Genomic DNA, 13,804 nt, shown 5'->3' with positions numbered 1-13,804 from the left:
TGACTGTCCCCTTGCCCTCTCTCCCAACTCTGGCTCAGGGCTCAGACAAATATACTACTCATGTCCTGAAACCATCCATAAATAATTATTTCCTCCAGTGCTCTTCAAATGATCTTTCACTTCATTTGATCAAGAATCACTTTCCATTTGTTGGATTCTGCTACACGTCTTTTCCTGGGAGGCCTTTACTAACCAAGGACGTGGTTGTAAAAGAGGATAGAATTGAATCCTCCCAAGGAGCCCATGAAATGGGGCAGGGGTGCTAAGAATCTCCCAGTGTGCTAGAAGCATGATTCAAAATCTAAGGGACTGGTTTGGACAAAACTCAGCAGCACTTTTTCATATGGTTGTTGATAAAAATAGGATCACCAACATGATTGCCAATGTTCGATGATGGATATGGCAGAAGAAGGAGGAGGAGGAGATGAGGAGATGAGTCCTCAAGTCTGACTGGATGAAAGGACTAGTTGGCTTCTGCAATGCACAGTGGGTAACTGACAGCATGGGAGAATTTGGTGAGGGATCCGCACGCACCAGAGCTGAAGACTGAGTGAAGCAGAGAAACAGCCTATTGCAGAGTTTGAAATGAGGTTACCAATAAGGAAACATCAGGAACTTTGTTCTTTTTATATAGCAAAGCTTGCTTTGTCAGGAAGGACAAAAATTATTTTGCCTCAACTGCTACCTGTTAAGAGTTGAGACAGTTCTTCACCTTTGACCTCCCCTTCTTCTGGAAAGCACTGAGTGCTCACTAGCTCTGTCATCAGGTTCCCTAATTCCTTTCGCAACAGCAACTATCCCAGTGAGGCCTTTGAGGTGTTGGGTGGGTGTTTCCCAATTTTATACCCCTCCACAATTTATTTTTAAAGTACCATAAGACACACCTAGGTTTAGAGGAGGAAAAGAAGAAGAAAAACTATTCTGCTCCTTTGTGCCCACCACCGGACAGCTGAGCGACGGCTGGATCACGGCCTCCCGTAGCCCTGCCAATCAGTGGGCTGGCCGACCGGAAACGCCACCATTGCTGCCTCCTTGGGTCTGCTGCCTCCACCAGGAAACGCAGGAGCCTTCGCTGCTGACCGACAGTTGGATCGGCCTCCCGGAATACTGCTGATCAGCAGTTCCAGGCGGTGCTAACAAAATATTCGCACCATAAGATACACAGACTTTTTTGGGGAGGAGGGGGAGTGCATCTTATGGAGGAAAAAATACGGTGTCTTTACCAAAGCCCACATTTTGGATGACATTTCCAATCAACTTTTCATTATTTTATTTTCTAGCCTTAAGTAGTTTAATGAAATTGCAGCCTCCTAGATCTTCAAGGGATGAGTGGCAGTGGTGGGATTCAAAATGTTTTACTACCAGTTCTGTGGGCATGGCTTGGTGGGCATGGCTTGGTGGACGTGGCAAGGGAAGGATACTATAAAATCTCCATTCCCTCCCCACTCCAGGGGAAGGTTACTGCAAAATCTCCATTCCCTCCCGATCAGCTGGGACTCGGGAGCAGAGACTAGATGGGGGCGGAGCCAGTCAGAGGTTGCATTTATCGGTTCTCCGAACTACTCAAAATTTCCACTAGCGATTCTCCAGAACTGGTCAGAACCTGCCTCTGATGAGTGGGTTATACCCTCCTTCAAGTAGGCTGCTGTTGTTACAGAGACCAGTCTGATGCCATCTAACAGGACATCAGGCAAACAAAGCAGTCCTATAGATTGCAAAAAGACACAAATGGGATTTCTTCTTTGGATTAGGACTGGTTCTGGGACACTTCTTGGCTCCCTAATTTGACAACCCCCCTGCAGAAATGTGCTCAGGGTGTTTTAGGTATTTGGGGACTGTCCTAAATATCTCAGTTCCTTTCCACTTGGGCCACCTGCAAAAGAATGTTACTTTCTTTGTTCTCTGGCTCCACTCAACATTTCATGCCCTGCTCTCTTCCCTAATAGCAACAACAGCATCACCTGGGAGATATCATAATACTGTATCATGTCAGGAAGCACATTAGAAAAAGCATGGACTAAAACTCAGCTTTTAAGGATCTCCTGAAATTTAGATCAATGGACTAATTTGTTTCTTTTCAACTTGGCATCTCATTTATTTGACAGTGATAGGAAAATGCCAAGTTGAGTGTCAGAGCAGATGCTATACTTAATTTTGATTACAGGTTCAATACATGGGATCCCAGGCTAGAAAGAAAGCCCCACTCTGAAATCTCAGAGAGTCATTGCCAATCCTAGTCAACAACAAATCTGAACAACATTCAGTGGAAAACAAACCACAATCATCATTTATTTCCAGTTGACCTTACATGAAGAGAACTTTTAATCCATGTAAATACATTGGATTTACTTACCTTTCTGTTGAATTTCTTCAAGATTTTTAGCAATATCATTTATATTGCTTTTTTGAAGGACATTGATGCACACATCTACAGCATCTTCTTCATAATATTGAATCAGAAAATCTACAACTTCTAATCGCTTAGCTTTCTCCAATAGAGCTATAGGAATGTTTTCCTTTCCATTGTAGTCAATAGATTTTAGCCTCCATTTAAATTCTTCAAACTGATCCTCAAGAAGATTATTCAATGCTATGTAAAGATGATCCCTCTCAGTGTTGTTCATTTCAATTATTATGGATTATATCTAAAATTAGAATTAAAGAATTAAATTAACATTTTTGGAAATGAAATTTGATGGGAACATTATGTAAAGATGATCCCTCTCAGTGTTGTTCATTTCAATTATTATGGATTATATCTAAAATTAGAATTAAAGAATTAAATTAACATTTTTGGAAATGAAATTTGATGGGAACATTATTTTCTATTTTCAAATTAAACTAGATAGCTAATTCACAAAGGCATACACAGCCCTTTTTAATCAATAATCATGTTCATTTTTATCAATTTTCAGCAAAAAGTCTGTAAGTGATTGTTTTCCCCTCCCTAATCGAACAATCAATTTAGCCATTTTTGTAAATTCTAACATCTTCACAATCGATTCCTCTTTTGTGGATATTTCTATATTTTTCCATATTTTCTTTGAATATAATAGTCTCCCTCAATGACCATATATAAAATCAATCATCCATGAGTATATTTAATTGTCTATCCATAAGTTCTAATAAGAAAAAATCTGGTTTCATCTAAATAGTTTTTAATTCTCTGCATAACCATACATATTGGCATCCAATTTTTTTTTTTTTTTTTTTTGTTATTTCACTAGTCTGCCATGCATGGTAAAATGTTCCTTTCTGGTTTACACATTCCCAAAAGCACTCAGAAGCAGGGATGAAATTCAGCAGGTCCTGGAAAACCACTAGCGGAAATTTTGAGTAGTTTGGAGAAATGACAAATACCACCTCTGGCTGGCCCCAGAGTAGGGTGGGAATGGAGATTTTGCAATATCCTTCCCCCAGGAGTGGGGAGGGAATGGGGACTTTGCAGTATCCCTCCCCTGCCATGCCCACCAAGCCACATCTACAGAACCAATAGTAGAAAAACAACAAGAATTTCACCACTGCTTAGAAGTACTTTTATACATTTTAGGTAATGTGTCAGATGCCATATACTAAAGGTATATCATTTATAAACATTCTTTAAGTTCTAAGATGTGCATTTCAGAGCTTTTGACCACATCTCCAATTTGTATGTTATAACCATCATTCTTAGTCCATTTTATCATGTGTTTTCATCTGTTTCCAACATTCAAATCTCAACAGAAGTGTGTACATTTTTGCAGTTGTGTGTTCCCCATATGTACATAATTCCATTTCAAGCTCAATATTGTTCTATACGGATAGCCTTTGATCTAGAATGAGCCCCAGCTTCATGAAACTTTGGAGATCCTGGAGACTCCTTTGTCACCCTCTCCAGTTTTTCAACTGCAAGCGTTGAGATTTCTCTTGCTGTCTGAAGACTTCTGCTGAGGTGTTGCTTTGGGGTTGGAGTCTTCTCTTTCCCGAGTCTCTTCCTGGCATAGTTCCTTTCCCGACACCCCAGGCCAGACTCCCATTCAGTTCCCTTTTCAGAAAACAAACTCCCTAATTAAAGAGAGCTGGAGCTGCTTTATTCTTCCTTCCCAGGCAGCACCAAAGTCCTTGATCCCAAGAGGGGGGAGAAATGCCTGCTCCCTCCAGGTGGTGAATTCACTCTTCCACTGGGTCTGTACCAGGATGTTTACAATTCTCTTTTCTCTTTTGTGATTGTGATTCAGTCCAACCAAAAACTGTACATAAACCATATTTACCTTTCATATTTTACACATGAAAACAAGAAGAGAAAAGCTATTATTATTTACGACTAAGCAAACTGCATTATTAGTGCTTTAAACCCTTTTTTTCTTTAACCACCCTCAGCCAGCTATTGGGGCTTAGCTTCTGGTTGATGTTTGCCCTATTAAGTAACAGCTTTACTACAGTAAAGTTACAGCTGACAGTGTGTGATGAGAAATCTCTGCTTGCTAACCCTTCATTGCTTAAATAAAATACAAGGAAATACTTTCCTTTAGGCTGGCTTTTGCTGCAGGAACAGTCTGGAGATCTCTGATCACTAGAAGTTTCTGCATGTGCCCATTCATAAGTGCCTCCTATAAACATCTATCCCGAAAAGCTAGTGGCCCATGTTAAACGATGTACTGTTTAGACTTACCACTCTGCAGTGACTAGTCCTATGCTGAATTGCATAGCAGATGAAAAGGACTTTCTATTTCACTTCCAAAAGTACAGTTACTCCAACCCACTTCCTGCTTGTATCTCAAGTCCACTTTAGTGCTGATGGTCGATCCTAAAGGACAGAAGAAAGCCACCACTTCAATCCTTGACATAAGACTGTAATAGACCCCATTCATTAAGTCGCAACTCAAGACGGTCATAAAGTGGGTTACCATGTGACCAGACTCAATTTTACAAATGTTTTTGCAGCAGCTGTTAAGCAAACATTGTGCTCATTATCCCTTGGGGCATTTTTGCTGAAAAGCAGAAGAAAATGCCAGTTTTCAGCAAAAGTATCAGAAATCACAGTCATGCAATTATGTGATACCGCAAATGGCATAAACGGGGACCAGATGGCAAGTATCCAAAATGCAGTCATGTGATTGGTGGGGCATCTGTCAGAACTTTGGAACTGGGTGATAAGTACAGTTTGGCGGGAGAGGGGTCCGTTGGAAGTTGTAACAGTCATTAAGCAAATTGTCATAATTTGAGGACTACTTGTATCTTCATTGTCAATTCTGCAGTCATTTGCTTCACCTGTTGCTATTAGTTTGGTTTCCTATATATTTAATCTTAGTCCCATTTTGGGGGGTTGGGCTCCTTAACATTCATTACTTGAGTTTGCAGATACGTTGCATTTTCAGCAATCAGAGGAATGTCCAATATGGATTCTTGCAAACAGTCCTTGGTTCAGACAATAGTTCCTAAAAGAACTAGACTTTCCTCTAGAACAGAGGTCTTCAAACCTGGCAATTTTAAGACTTCTGGACTTTACTTCCCAGCATAGCTGGCTGGAGAATTCTGGGAGTTGAAGTCCACAAGTCTTAAAGTTTGCCAAGTTTGAACACCCCTGCTCTAGAATATATTAAATTCCATCTTTACATATATTCCCACTATATACAATCATGATAAAGCCAGCAAGCAGAGCTCTAGAGTTACAATAGTTGTTTCCATTGTATAATAAATTCTCCATTCAACTTGTAACAAAGAAAATAATAAAAATTATTGAAATTAAGCTCTCCACAATTAATGTTTCTATTAAGACTATAGCCACCAGCTGATCATATTTAGGCAAGATCCAGAACTAGACAGATCTATTGCTTTCCATCAGAAATAGACTGAGCCACATATTTCCCATTTGTTTAGTCTGATTTCAAAAATCTGATTTCTCTTCTTTTTTAGATGATTACCTTCTGTACCACTACAAAATCTATTCCTTTAGAAGATTCCCCTCTCCCATCCCAATATATTTCAAATTGGTCTGCAAGCCTTTTTTTCCTGAGTAAACTAATCTGCAAAGCTTTCTCATGTTATAAATTTTTCCATGTCTGAATATTAGGAATGCCCCAACATTCCACCTTTTCTTTCTTTATCTGGCTAGCCTCTCAGAACCCACCACTATTATTTTACAGCATTTCTATTTTTACTTATTGTTAAATATGTCAGACTCTGTTGCAAGAATCAAATCCAGAAAGCACACACAGATAACTGATTCAGCAGGATTCATTAACTTTATATACGTACGATTTTGTATAATAACACATGAATAAATGTACAATACCAACAGCAGATTCTTCCAAGGTGGTAGAGAAGAGAGATTTGTTTCAGTTTAGGGTTCAGAGCAGACAAGTCCAGGCTAGTTTGTTCTCTTGCACAGACTCAGAAGTTGCAGGACTAAACCACGCCCTGGCTCCAGTCTGTCTCCAGCAAAAACTGTTTCAGTTTCTAAACAGCCTTCATTGGCTAACTTAGTTGCTATGCCTATTCACTGGCTGACCTTGTTACCATGTCTCTGCCAGTCATGAATTCTCTGACAAAATAAAATGATTTCTACTGAGAACATTTTACTATTGAGATTTTAATCCACGAGAGTCTCTTGATTTTGCTGGGTGACAGATGAAATACTCAGATATATTGCCTTAGCAGCTCAGTAAAATTGTTGAATTCCTAATTTTCCTATAGATGCAGTATGGAGTTGACATTCTGTTATTTGATTATCCTTCAAAAATGATGATTTGATGGGATATTAAAAATTACTAATATCTCTGAACATAGGTGCCCAGGTGCTGGCAATGCCTGGAAGCTCTAAAGCAGTGATAGTGAACCTTTTTGTTATGGCGTGCCAAAATTGTGTGCACCTGTGCTATCGCACTTGCACGCCTGCCCACACCAATTCAATCCTCCCCGTCTACCTGCACATGTGCGCGTGATCTCCCAGGCTCCAGAGGCTTTCCTGAAGACTGGGGAGGGCAAAAACGCCCCCTCCGGAGGGCCCCCGGAAGCTGGAAACGAATTGTTTCTGAACTTCCAGTTGGCTTGTTAGGGCCGTTTTTCACCTTCCCTAGGCTTCAGGAAAGCCTCTGGAGGCCGGGGAGGGCAAAAAATGGTCCCCCATGGGCCGGCTGTAAGTTCATTCTCTCCCCAGCTTCTGGAGGCCTTCCTGAAGCCTGGGGAGGGCGAAAACGGCCTACCCAAGCCCTCTGGAAGGCCAAAAATGAGCTGGCTGGCGCACACATGCGCATTGGAGGTGACGACTGGCATGCCAGCAAATATGGCTCCATGTGCCACCTGTGGCATGTGTGCCACCTAGGTTCGCCATCACAGTTCTAAGGGCCATGATGGAGAATAAACAGCTGCAATGTAACTTTGGCAATTTAACCATGGTAACATTCACCAGAGCAGATATGGTACTTCTGACTGCTGCTGGAAGAGTAGGTAGTAGCCTTGGCCGAAGGGGCTTTGCATCCATTCCTGAACTGGAAGGCCTTTCTTACAGTCACTCATGCCTCCCATTTGAATTACTGGAATGCGCTCTACATGGGGCTTCCCTTGAGGACAATCCGGAGGCTGTAACTGCTTCAGAATGCAGCACCACCTGCGTTCATCTCAGTGCTGGGTGCCCTGCTCTTCATCTCAGTAACTTGAGGTGAGATGAGCAGCAAACAAATTTCATAAATAAAAATAAATAAAACACCACTGCCATATGATCTGCACTGGCTTCTAGTTGCTTTCCAGGTGCAATTCAAGGTGCTGGTTATGGACCAAAAATGAACCCTGTAGGGCAGAGGCCCAGGAGATTTGCATGAGCACCTCTCTTAGTGGGTAGCTGCTCATCCTACTAGGATAGATAGGGTAGGTGTACTCCATATCCTCTCCCTTAAATGTTGCTACTTGATGGTACTTCAGAGGTGTGTCTTCTCAATGGCTCCCCAACCTCTTTAAAATAGCCTTCAAACAGAAAAATAAGAAAGACAGACAAAAACCCTCTGCAGAGCTCCTGCTCCCTCCTTCCCTGGAGACAGATGAATTGATCTCCACCAATAAATACTGTTAGCCCTCTCTTTAACTAAAATGCAATAGCCATATTCTCCTCCCTCTTTCAAGCAAATACAGCTGAAAAGAAAGAGAGTAAAAAAGAGACAGGATGGAGAGGGGGAAAGAGAAAGGATTATTGGACTTGTGAGGGAGAGGAATGGAAAAGACAAACTACATGAAGGTGAAGCATGGAGGGGAGAAAGAGAGAGAGAGGGAGGGAGGGAGGGAGAGAGAGAGAGAGAGAGAGAGAAGAAAGAAGTGTGAGAAGCAATAGTTATACATTGAGAAACAAACAAACAAATCTTAAACAGTGTCTCCCCAACTATAGCTTATCTTCAGATCAATCTTCTAAGACATCCATGGCTTATAACAGCAGCCTCTGAGGCTCTGGGAACCTCCAGCCCAGTCCCCCCTTTTCCACATCTTCTGCTCCTCTCAGAAAAGGTAGTGCAGTGTAGCATCTCCTACACAGGCATATATCAGGAGAGGGGGAGCCTTATCTTCCTGTATATACAGCTAGTGATGGCCAAGAGCCAGTCTGTGGTTTGTTGACCAAATCCAATCAATTACACAGAGTCCAGGAAAATTGAAATTTGTCACTTTATTTCAGATCAGCAGCCAAGAGGCTCCCTGTTGGCAAAGAAAACAGCTGAGAGGAACTATGAGCAATAATGGCATTGTATGTTTATACCTCAAGATGCAGGAAGTTAAAAACAACAATACAATGATCGGTTACAAACATCTTATAATCATTAAAATAGCATATGTATAAGTACAGGTAATGCTCAGCTTATGATTGCTACCAACTTGCCTTCCATCGAAGACCTGTATACTGCATGACTCAAAAAGACGGTTGTGAAAATAACTACAGACCTCTCACATCCTGGATGTAAATTGTTTCAACTTCTACCCTCAAACAATGCTATAGGGCACTGCACACAAGAACAACTAAGACACAAGGACATTTGCCCCCTTCCCCTCTCCAATACTATCACTCTGCTAAACAACTACCATATTTTTCAGAGTATAAGACGCACCTTTTTCCCCCATAAAAGAAGGTAAAAATTTGGGCGTGTCTTATACACTGAATGTAGCCCCACCCACCCTTTGGCCTCTGCCTCCCAGCAATTTACCTCTTTGCAGCAAATGGGAGGGGGGTTTGCGAGGCTTCAATAGGTTAGAGCAATCCCTGCAGCCTGAAACAGCTGATGATCAGCAGAAATTGAAAGTGAAACTTGCTGTTTTCTCCATGAGGCAAATTGCTGAGAGGCAGAATTTTTTTCTTGTGCTAATCAGGCTGTTTGCTGCAAAGAAGGTAAGTCAACAAAAATAAATGCCTATAGAATGTTCAAATTATTAGACTTATTTTTAAATACTGCTTTATTATTATTCTAGACAATTTAACAAAATGAAGAAGCTTTTTAAAATAAATGCTTGATCTGAAGAGGCCCCGTGCTATTGTTTTAAAAAGTGCTATAATAGAGAATAACTATACTTCCAGAAAGCACATCAATTTTAACAGCATGTGTGCAAGTATAGTATGAAATATAACACTACAAACAGTGTATATTGTCTGTACTCTTTGCTGTTTGTTGCAAGGAGACAAATTGCTGGCAGGCAGAGGCAGATATTTTTCCCTTGTTTTGCTCCCCAAAATCTAGGTGCGTCTTATACTTCAAAGCATCTTATACTCTGAAAAATATGTTAATTCCCACAACATGGTCATATTATCTGCTAAGACTGTATCACTATTCTTCTTCTCTTCCTTCATAGTACCTATCTCTTCCCAGTTATGACTATAACCACATTGCTTGTATTTTTAAAATTGATATAGTTGTTTCCTAGTATAATTTGATTGCCTATTAGTAACCTATGACTATCACTAAGTGTTGTATCTTATGATTCTTGAGGAATGTATTCTATTTTATTTTTCTTTATGTACACTGAGAGCATATGCACCAAAGACAAATTCCTTGTGTGTCCAATCACACTTGGCCAATAAAGAATTCTATTCTATTCTAATTGAGCCCAAAAGTTATGTTGCTAAGCGGGACACTTGTTAAGAGAGTCGTGCCCCATTTTACATCCTTTCTTGTAGATTACTGCAGATGTTAAGTTAGTAATACAGCTGTAAAGTGAATCTGGCCTCCTCATTGATTTTGCATGTCAGACGTTCGCAAAAGGTGGTCTCAGAACATCGGGACATTACAACTATCAAAAATATGAGCATCTGAATTTTGATTACATGACCTCAGGGATGCAGCAATAGTCATAAATGTGAAAAGAAGTAAAGTCACTTTTTTCAGTGCTGTTGTGATTTCAAATGGTCACTAAACGAACTGTTGTAAGTCAAGGACCATCTAGAGGGCTGTTCATCTTGGAATACCACTTGTACAACTAGTGCTGTTCAGCTGTTCTTACCACCTAGGCCCCTGCTTGCCCCTCAACCCAGGCTGAAACAAGCTTCATGGTACTCATCTAATCGCATCCTGCAGAACTAAATATAATTTCCTGCTTTGGTTTAGATAAGCAATTGGCGCTTTCCTGTTTATGCTTCTGCGCAAACAGGGTCAAGCCAAGGGAGAGCAACATGGAAAGAAAGAAAAAGAGGCTTCTGTAAAATGAATGCTTTTAAGGATGAAGTTTGGAAAGGTGAGGTTTTGGGTCCCAGGCCTTCAATTTATTTATTTATTTATTTATTATTCGTATTTATAGACCGCCCCTTCTCCCGAAAGGGACTCGGGGCGGTGTACAGTCACTAAAATGCGTTATAAAATACATACATAAAACAGTTAAATAATTAAATACGTAGGTGGAGGAGGTTGCAAGACTGTATATAGAATAATAAATATAGTACATTAAAAGCTTATTAAAACCCCAAACCCAATTAAAATGAATAAATCCCCGGGAGGTAAAACTAAGAAAGTGCCAGGCCAGCTGATTGAAATAGGTGAGTCTTTAACTTTTGCCGGAAGGAAAAAAAATGCAGAAATCTCTTCTGGTGAAGCATAAACATTAAATGTTATGAGAGACTGAGCTCCATATGGCATTTCAGAACACAGGAGATTTTGACAACATAAAATCACAGGAATTAGCTTAACTAAAATCCTTCCCAACAATGCTTTGGAAGTTCTCAAACAGGACAGAGAACGGGCCTCATTCCGGTATCAAATAAACCCCCTGTATGAGGAATCAGGGATCGCCAAGATAAATTTCCGAAAAACCTTCACATGCTTATAGGCTTATCAGAAACCCTCCATTGCCAGATCCATTTCAAGCTCAGCTGAAGGGCCTCTTTCCTTCGCGGAGGCGTTTCCTCTCCGCAGAAGTCGCGCTGCAAAGTCTTTCCCAAAGGCTGCACGCTTTCGCTCCTCCAGAGAGGAGTTTATGACACAAACACCTATCACAAAATCCAATCTTCTCATATTTAAGCACTTGGGGTGTCAGGCTTACCTTTCCATGGTGAAAAACAGGAGTCTCAAAGCTAAATTGGTCCAGAAATTGTAAACAGACCGATAAGAAGGCTCTCTTTCGTGGACGTCCTGTTAAAAGCACTTTCGTTTTCAAAAGTGCCCCTCCTTTCCTCCTTGTAGTGTTTAGTGTGTGTCACGTTTTCTCTGCCGTGTCTGAGGCAAATGTTTCAAGAGAGGAAACGTTTCACAGCAGTTGTACTTAATTGGCCATAACAGGGCTGTGCAAGCCTTGCATATGCCTTTCCTCCACAAAGGTTTAAGTGAAGATACACACCCGCTGCTTCGCTTAATGTTCTTTCCTGTTTGTTTGTTTGTTTGTTTGTTTGTTTGATAACCTCCTGCAGAATTGTAGTGCCAGTTAAGGGTTTTTGAGCATGTGCAGATTCTTTTTCTTCCCTTTGCAAGAGCTGAAGGAGGCCAAAGACATGGAGCAGGGTGCAGGGAAGACAAAACTCTTCTGAGAGGAATTTAAGCCTAGAAAATGGTCCCTCCCTTCTCCCTCTGTGCTGGAGAAGTATTTGTCTAACGTCGTTTCATGTTCCTGTCAATTCCCTTCTGAAGCACTTTCTGTTTTTGAGTGTGTGACACCATTGCTATCAATCTTGCTATTTGAACTTTGGAAAGTAGCACTGGCATTGCTTGTAATTAGACTTTTTTTTAATTAGTTTTAATAAATTTTACAAATATATCCCCTTCCCCTTCCCTCCCTCCACCCCAACCCCTCCCCCAACCTCCCAGAGCAAAATACAGGGTATAAACATTTAACAATCATAGGCTAACATAAGCTAACTAACTTTAACATCTTCCTCCTCTTGTACTTTAACTCTTCTTTTGTTAAGCTAACTTTAGATAAATTATAACAATCCTTGTTCTTTCACTCATAAGCTAATTGAAATTTCTTAGTCCGATATTTATTTTGAATATATTCAATCCATCTTCTCCATTCCAACTTGTATTTCTCATCTGAATGGTCCTTGAGATATGCTGAGATTTTGGCCATCTCTGCTAAGTTTACTACTTTTAACATCCATTCTTGAATAGTAGGTAACTCTTCCTTCTCCAGTACTGCGCCACCAACAATCTTGCTGCCATTGTTAAATTCAGAATCAAATTAGTCTCTATAACTGTACAGTCTGTAATTATCCCTAACAAGAACAGCTGGGGAATGAACTTTATCCTCTTTTTAAGAATATTTTGAATAATCCACCATATTTTTATCCAAAATGCTTTTAACATTTTTGCAAGTCCACCATATATGATAATACGTAGCGTCACCACAGTCACATCTCCAACATTTAGGTTGTAAATTCGGATACATGCAAGCTAACTTTTTAGGATCTAAGTGCCATCTATAAAACATTTTACAGAAATTCTCTCTCAAGTTTTGAGCTTGCGTAAATTTTACATTTCTTACCCAAATCTTTTCCCATGTTTCCATCATTATTGGTTCTTTAAAGTTTTGGGCCCATTTTATCGTACAATCTTTAACTCTGTTTCAGAATCCATTTCTATCAGTATATTATACAACCTTTTTATATGCATTTGACCCTAGTCCCTAATTTGTTTTACCAAATTATCCTCATTTTGCATGATACCAATTTTCTGATCTTTTTTCCATCTAGCCTGTAAACTGTCCATACTGAAACCAGGTTTGAATTACCCTTTCCTCTCTTAGTACATTCAAAGGCTTTAGATGTAGTACACCTCTTTCTGTGTTAAGAAGCTCTCTATATGTAATTATATCCTGTTTTTGTTCTATACTTATATTCTGTATTGCGTGTCTGGGCATTACCCACATAGGTATCTTATCATTTAACTTATATTGATATTTTTTCCAGACACGCAGTAGAGCATTCCTTAAAATATGGCTTTTAAAAATTTTGTCCATCTTATTGTATATGAAGTAAGCATGCCAACCATATACCAAATCATATCCCTCAATATTCAGTATTCTATCCTCTGTTAAATTAATCCCATTGCTAATTGTTGATAAAACTACTGCTTCATAGTATAATTTTAAGTTGGGCATTTTCAAACCTCCCCTTTCACGTATATCTTGCATTATTTTAATTTTTATTCTCGGTTTCTTCCCTGCCCAAACAAAGTTATTAATACCTTTCTGCCATTCTTCCAAATTTGCATCTTTTTTGAGTATTGGTATCATTTGAAAAAGAAATAGAAACTTGGGCAAAACGTTCATTTTTACTGCTGCTATCCTTCCCAACAAAGACAATTGTAGTTTTTTCTATTTAGTCATCTCTGTCTGTATTTTATGCCATAATGGTTCATAATTATACTTATAT

General features: G+C 39.9%; 1 protein-coding gene across 4 annotated transcripts in view; it reads right to left on the bottom strand.

The window, feature by feature from the left end:
• Nucleotides 1-11,806, bottom strand: part of LOC309400502 (NACHT, LRR and PYD domains-containing protein 12-like) — a 57,365-nt gene extending 45,559 nt beyond the window's left edge. For 2 of the 4 annotated variants that reach the window (XM_081969033.1, XM_081969034.1), the window contains exons 1-3: nt 11,482-11,806; nt 4,652-4,786; nt 2,354-2,645 (exon numbers count right to left, since the gene is read on the bottom strand). In XM_081969033.1, the coding sequence (XP_081825159.1) occupies nt 2,354-2,624 (271 nt within the window). In that variant the 5' untranslated portion in view covers nt 2,625-2,645; nt 4,652-4,786; nt 11,482-11,806. The remainder of the gene's footprint in view (nt 1-2,353; nt 2,646-4,651; nt 4,787-11,481) is intronic. The other 2 variants (XM_081969031.1, XM_081969032.1) reach the window with 1 other exon arrangement.
• Between the last annotated feature and the right edge of the window lie 1,998 nt (nt 11,807-13,804).

The sequence above is a fragment of the Natrix helvetica genome, assembly GCF_964273705.1.
Source record: "Natrix helvetica genome assembly, chromosome: 1".
NCBI lineage: Eukaryota > Metazoa > Chordata > Lepidosauria > Squamata > Natricidae > Natrix > Natrix helvetica.
The sequence above is the reverse complement of the archived record's forward strand: the minus strand, read 5'-3'. Positions and strand labels throughout refer to the sequence as shown.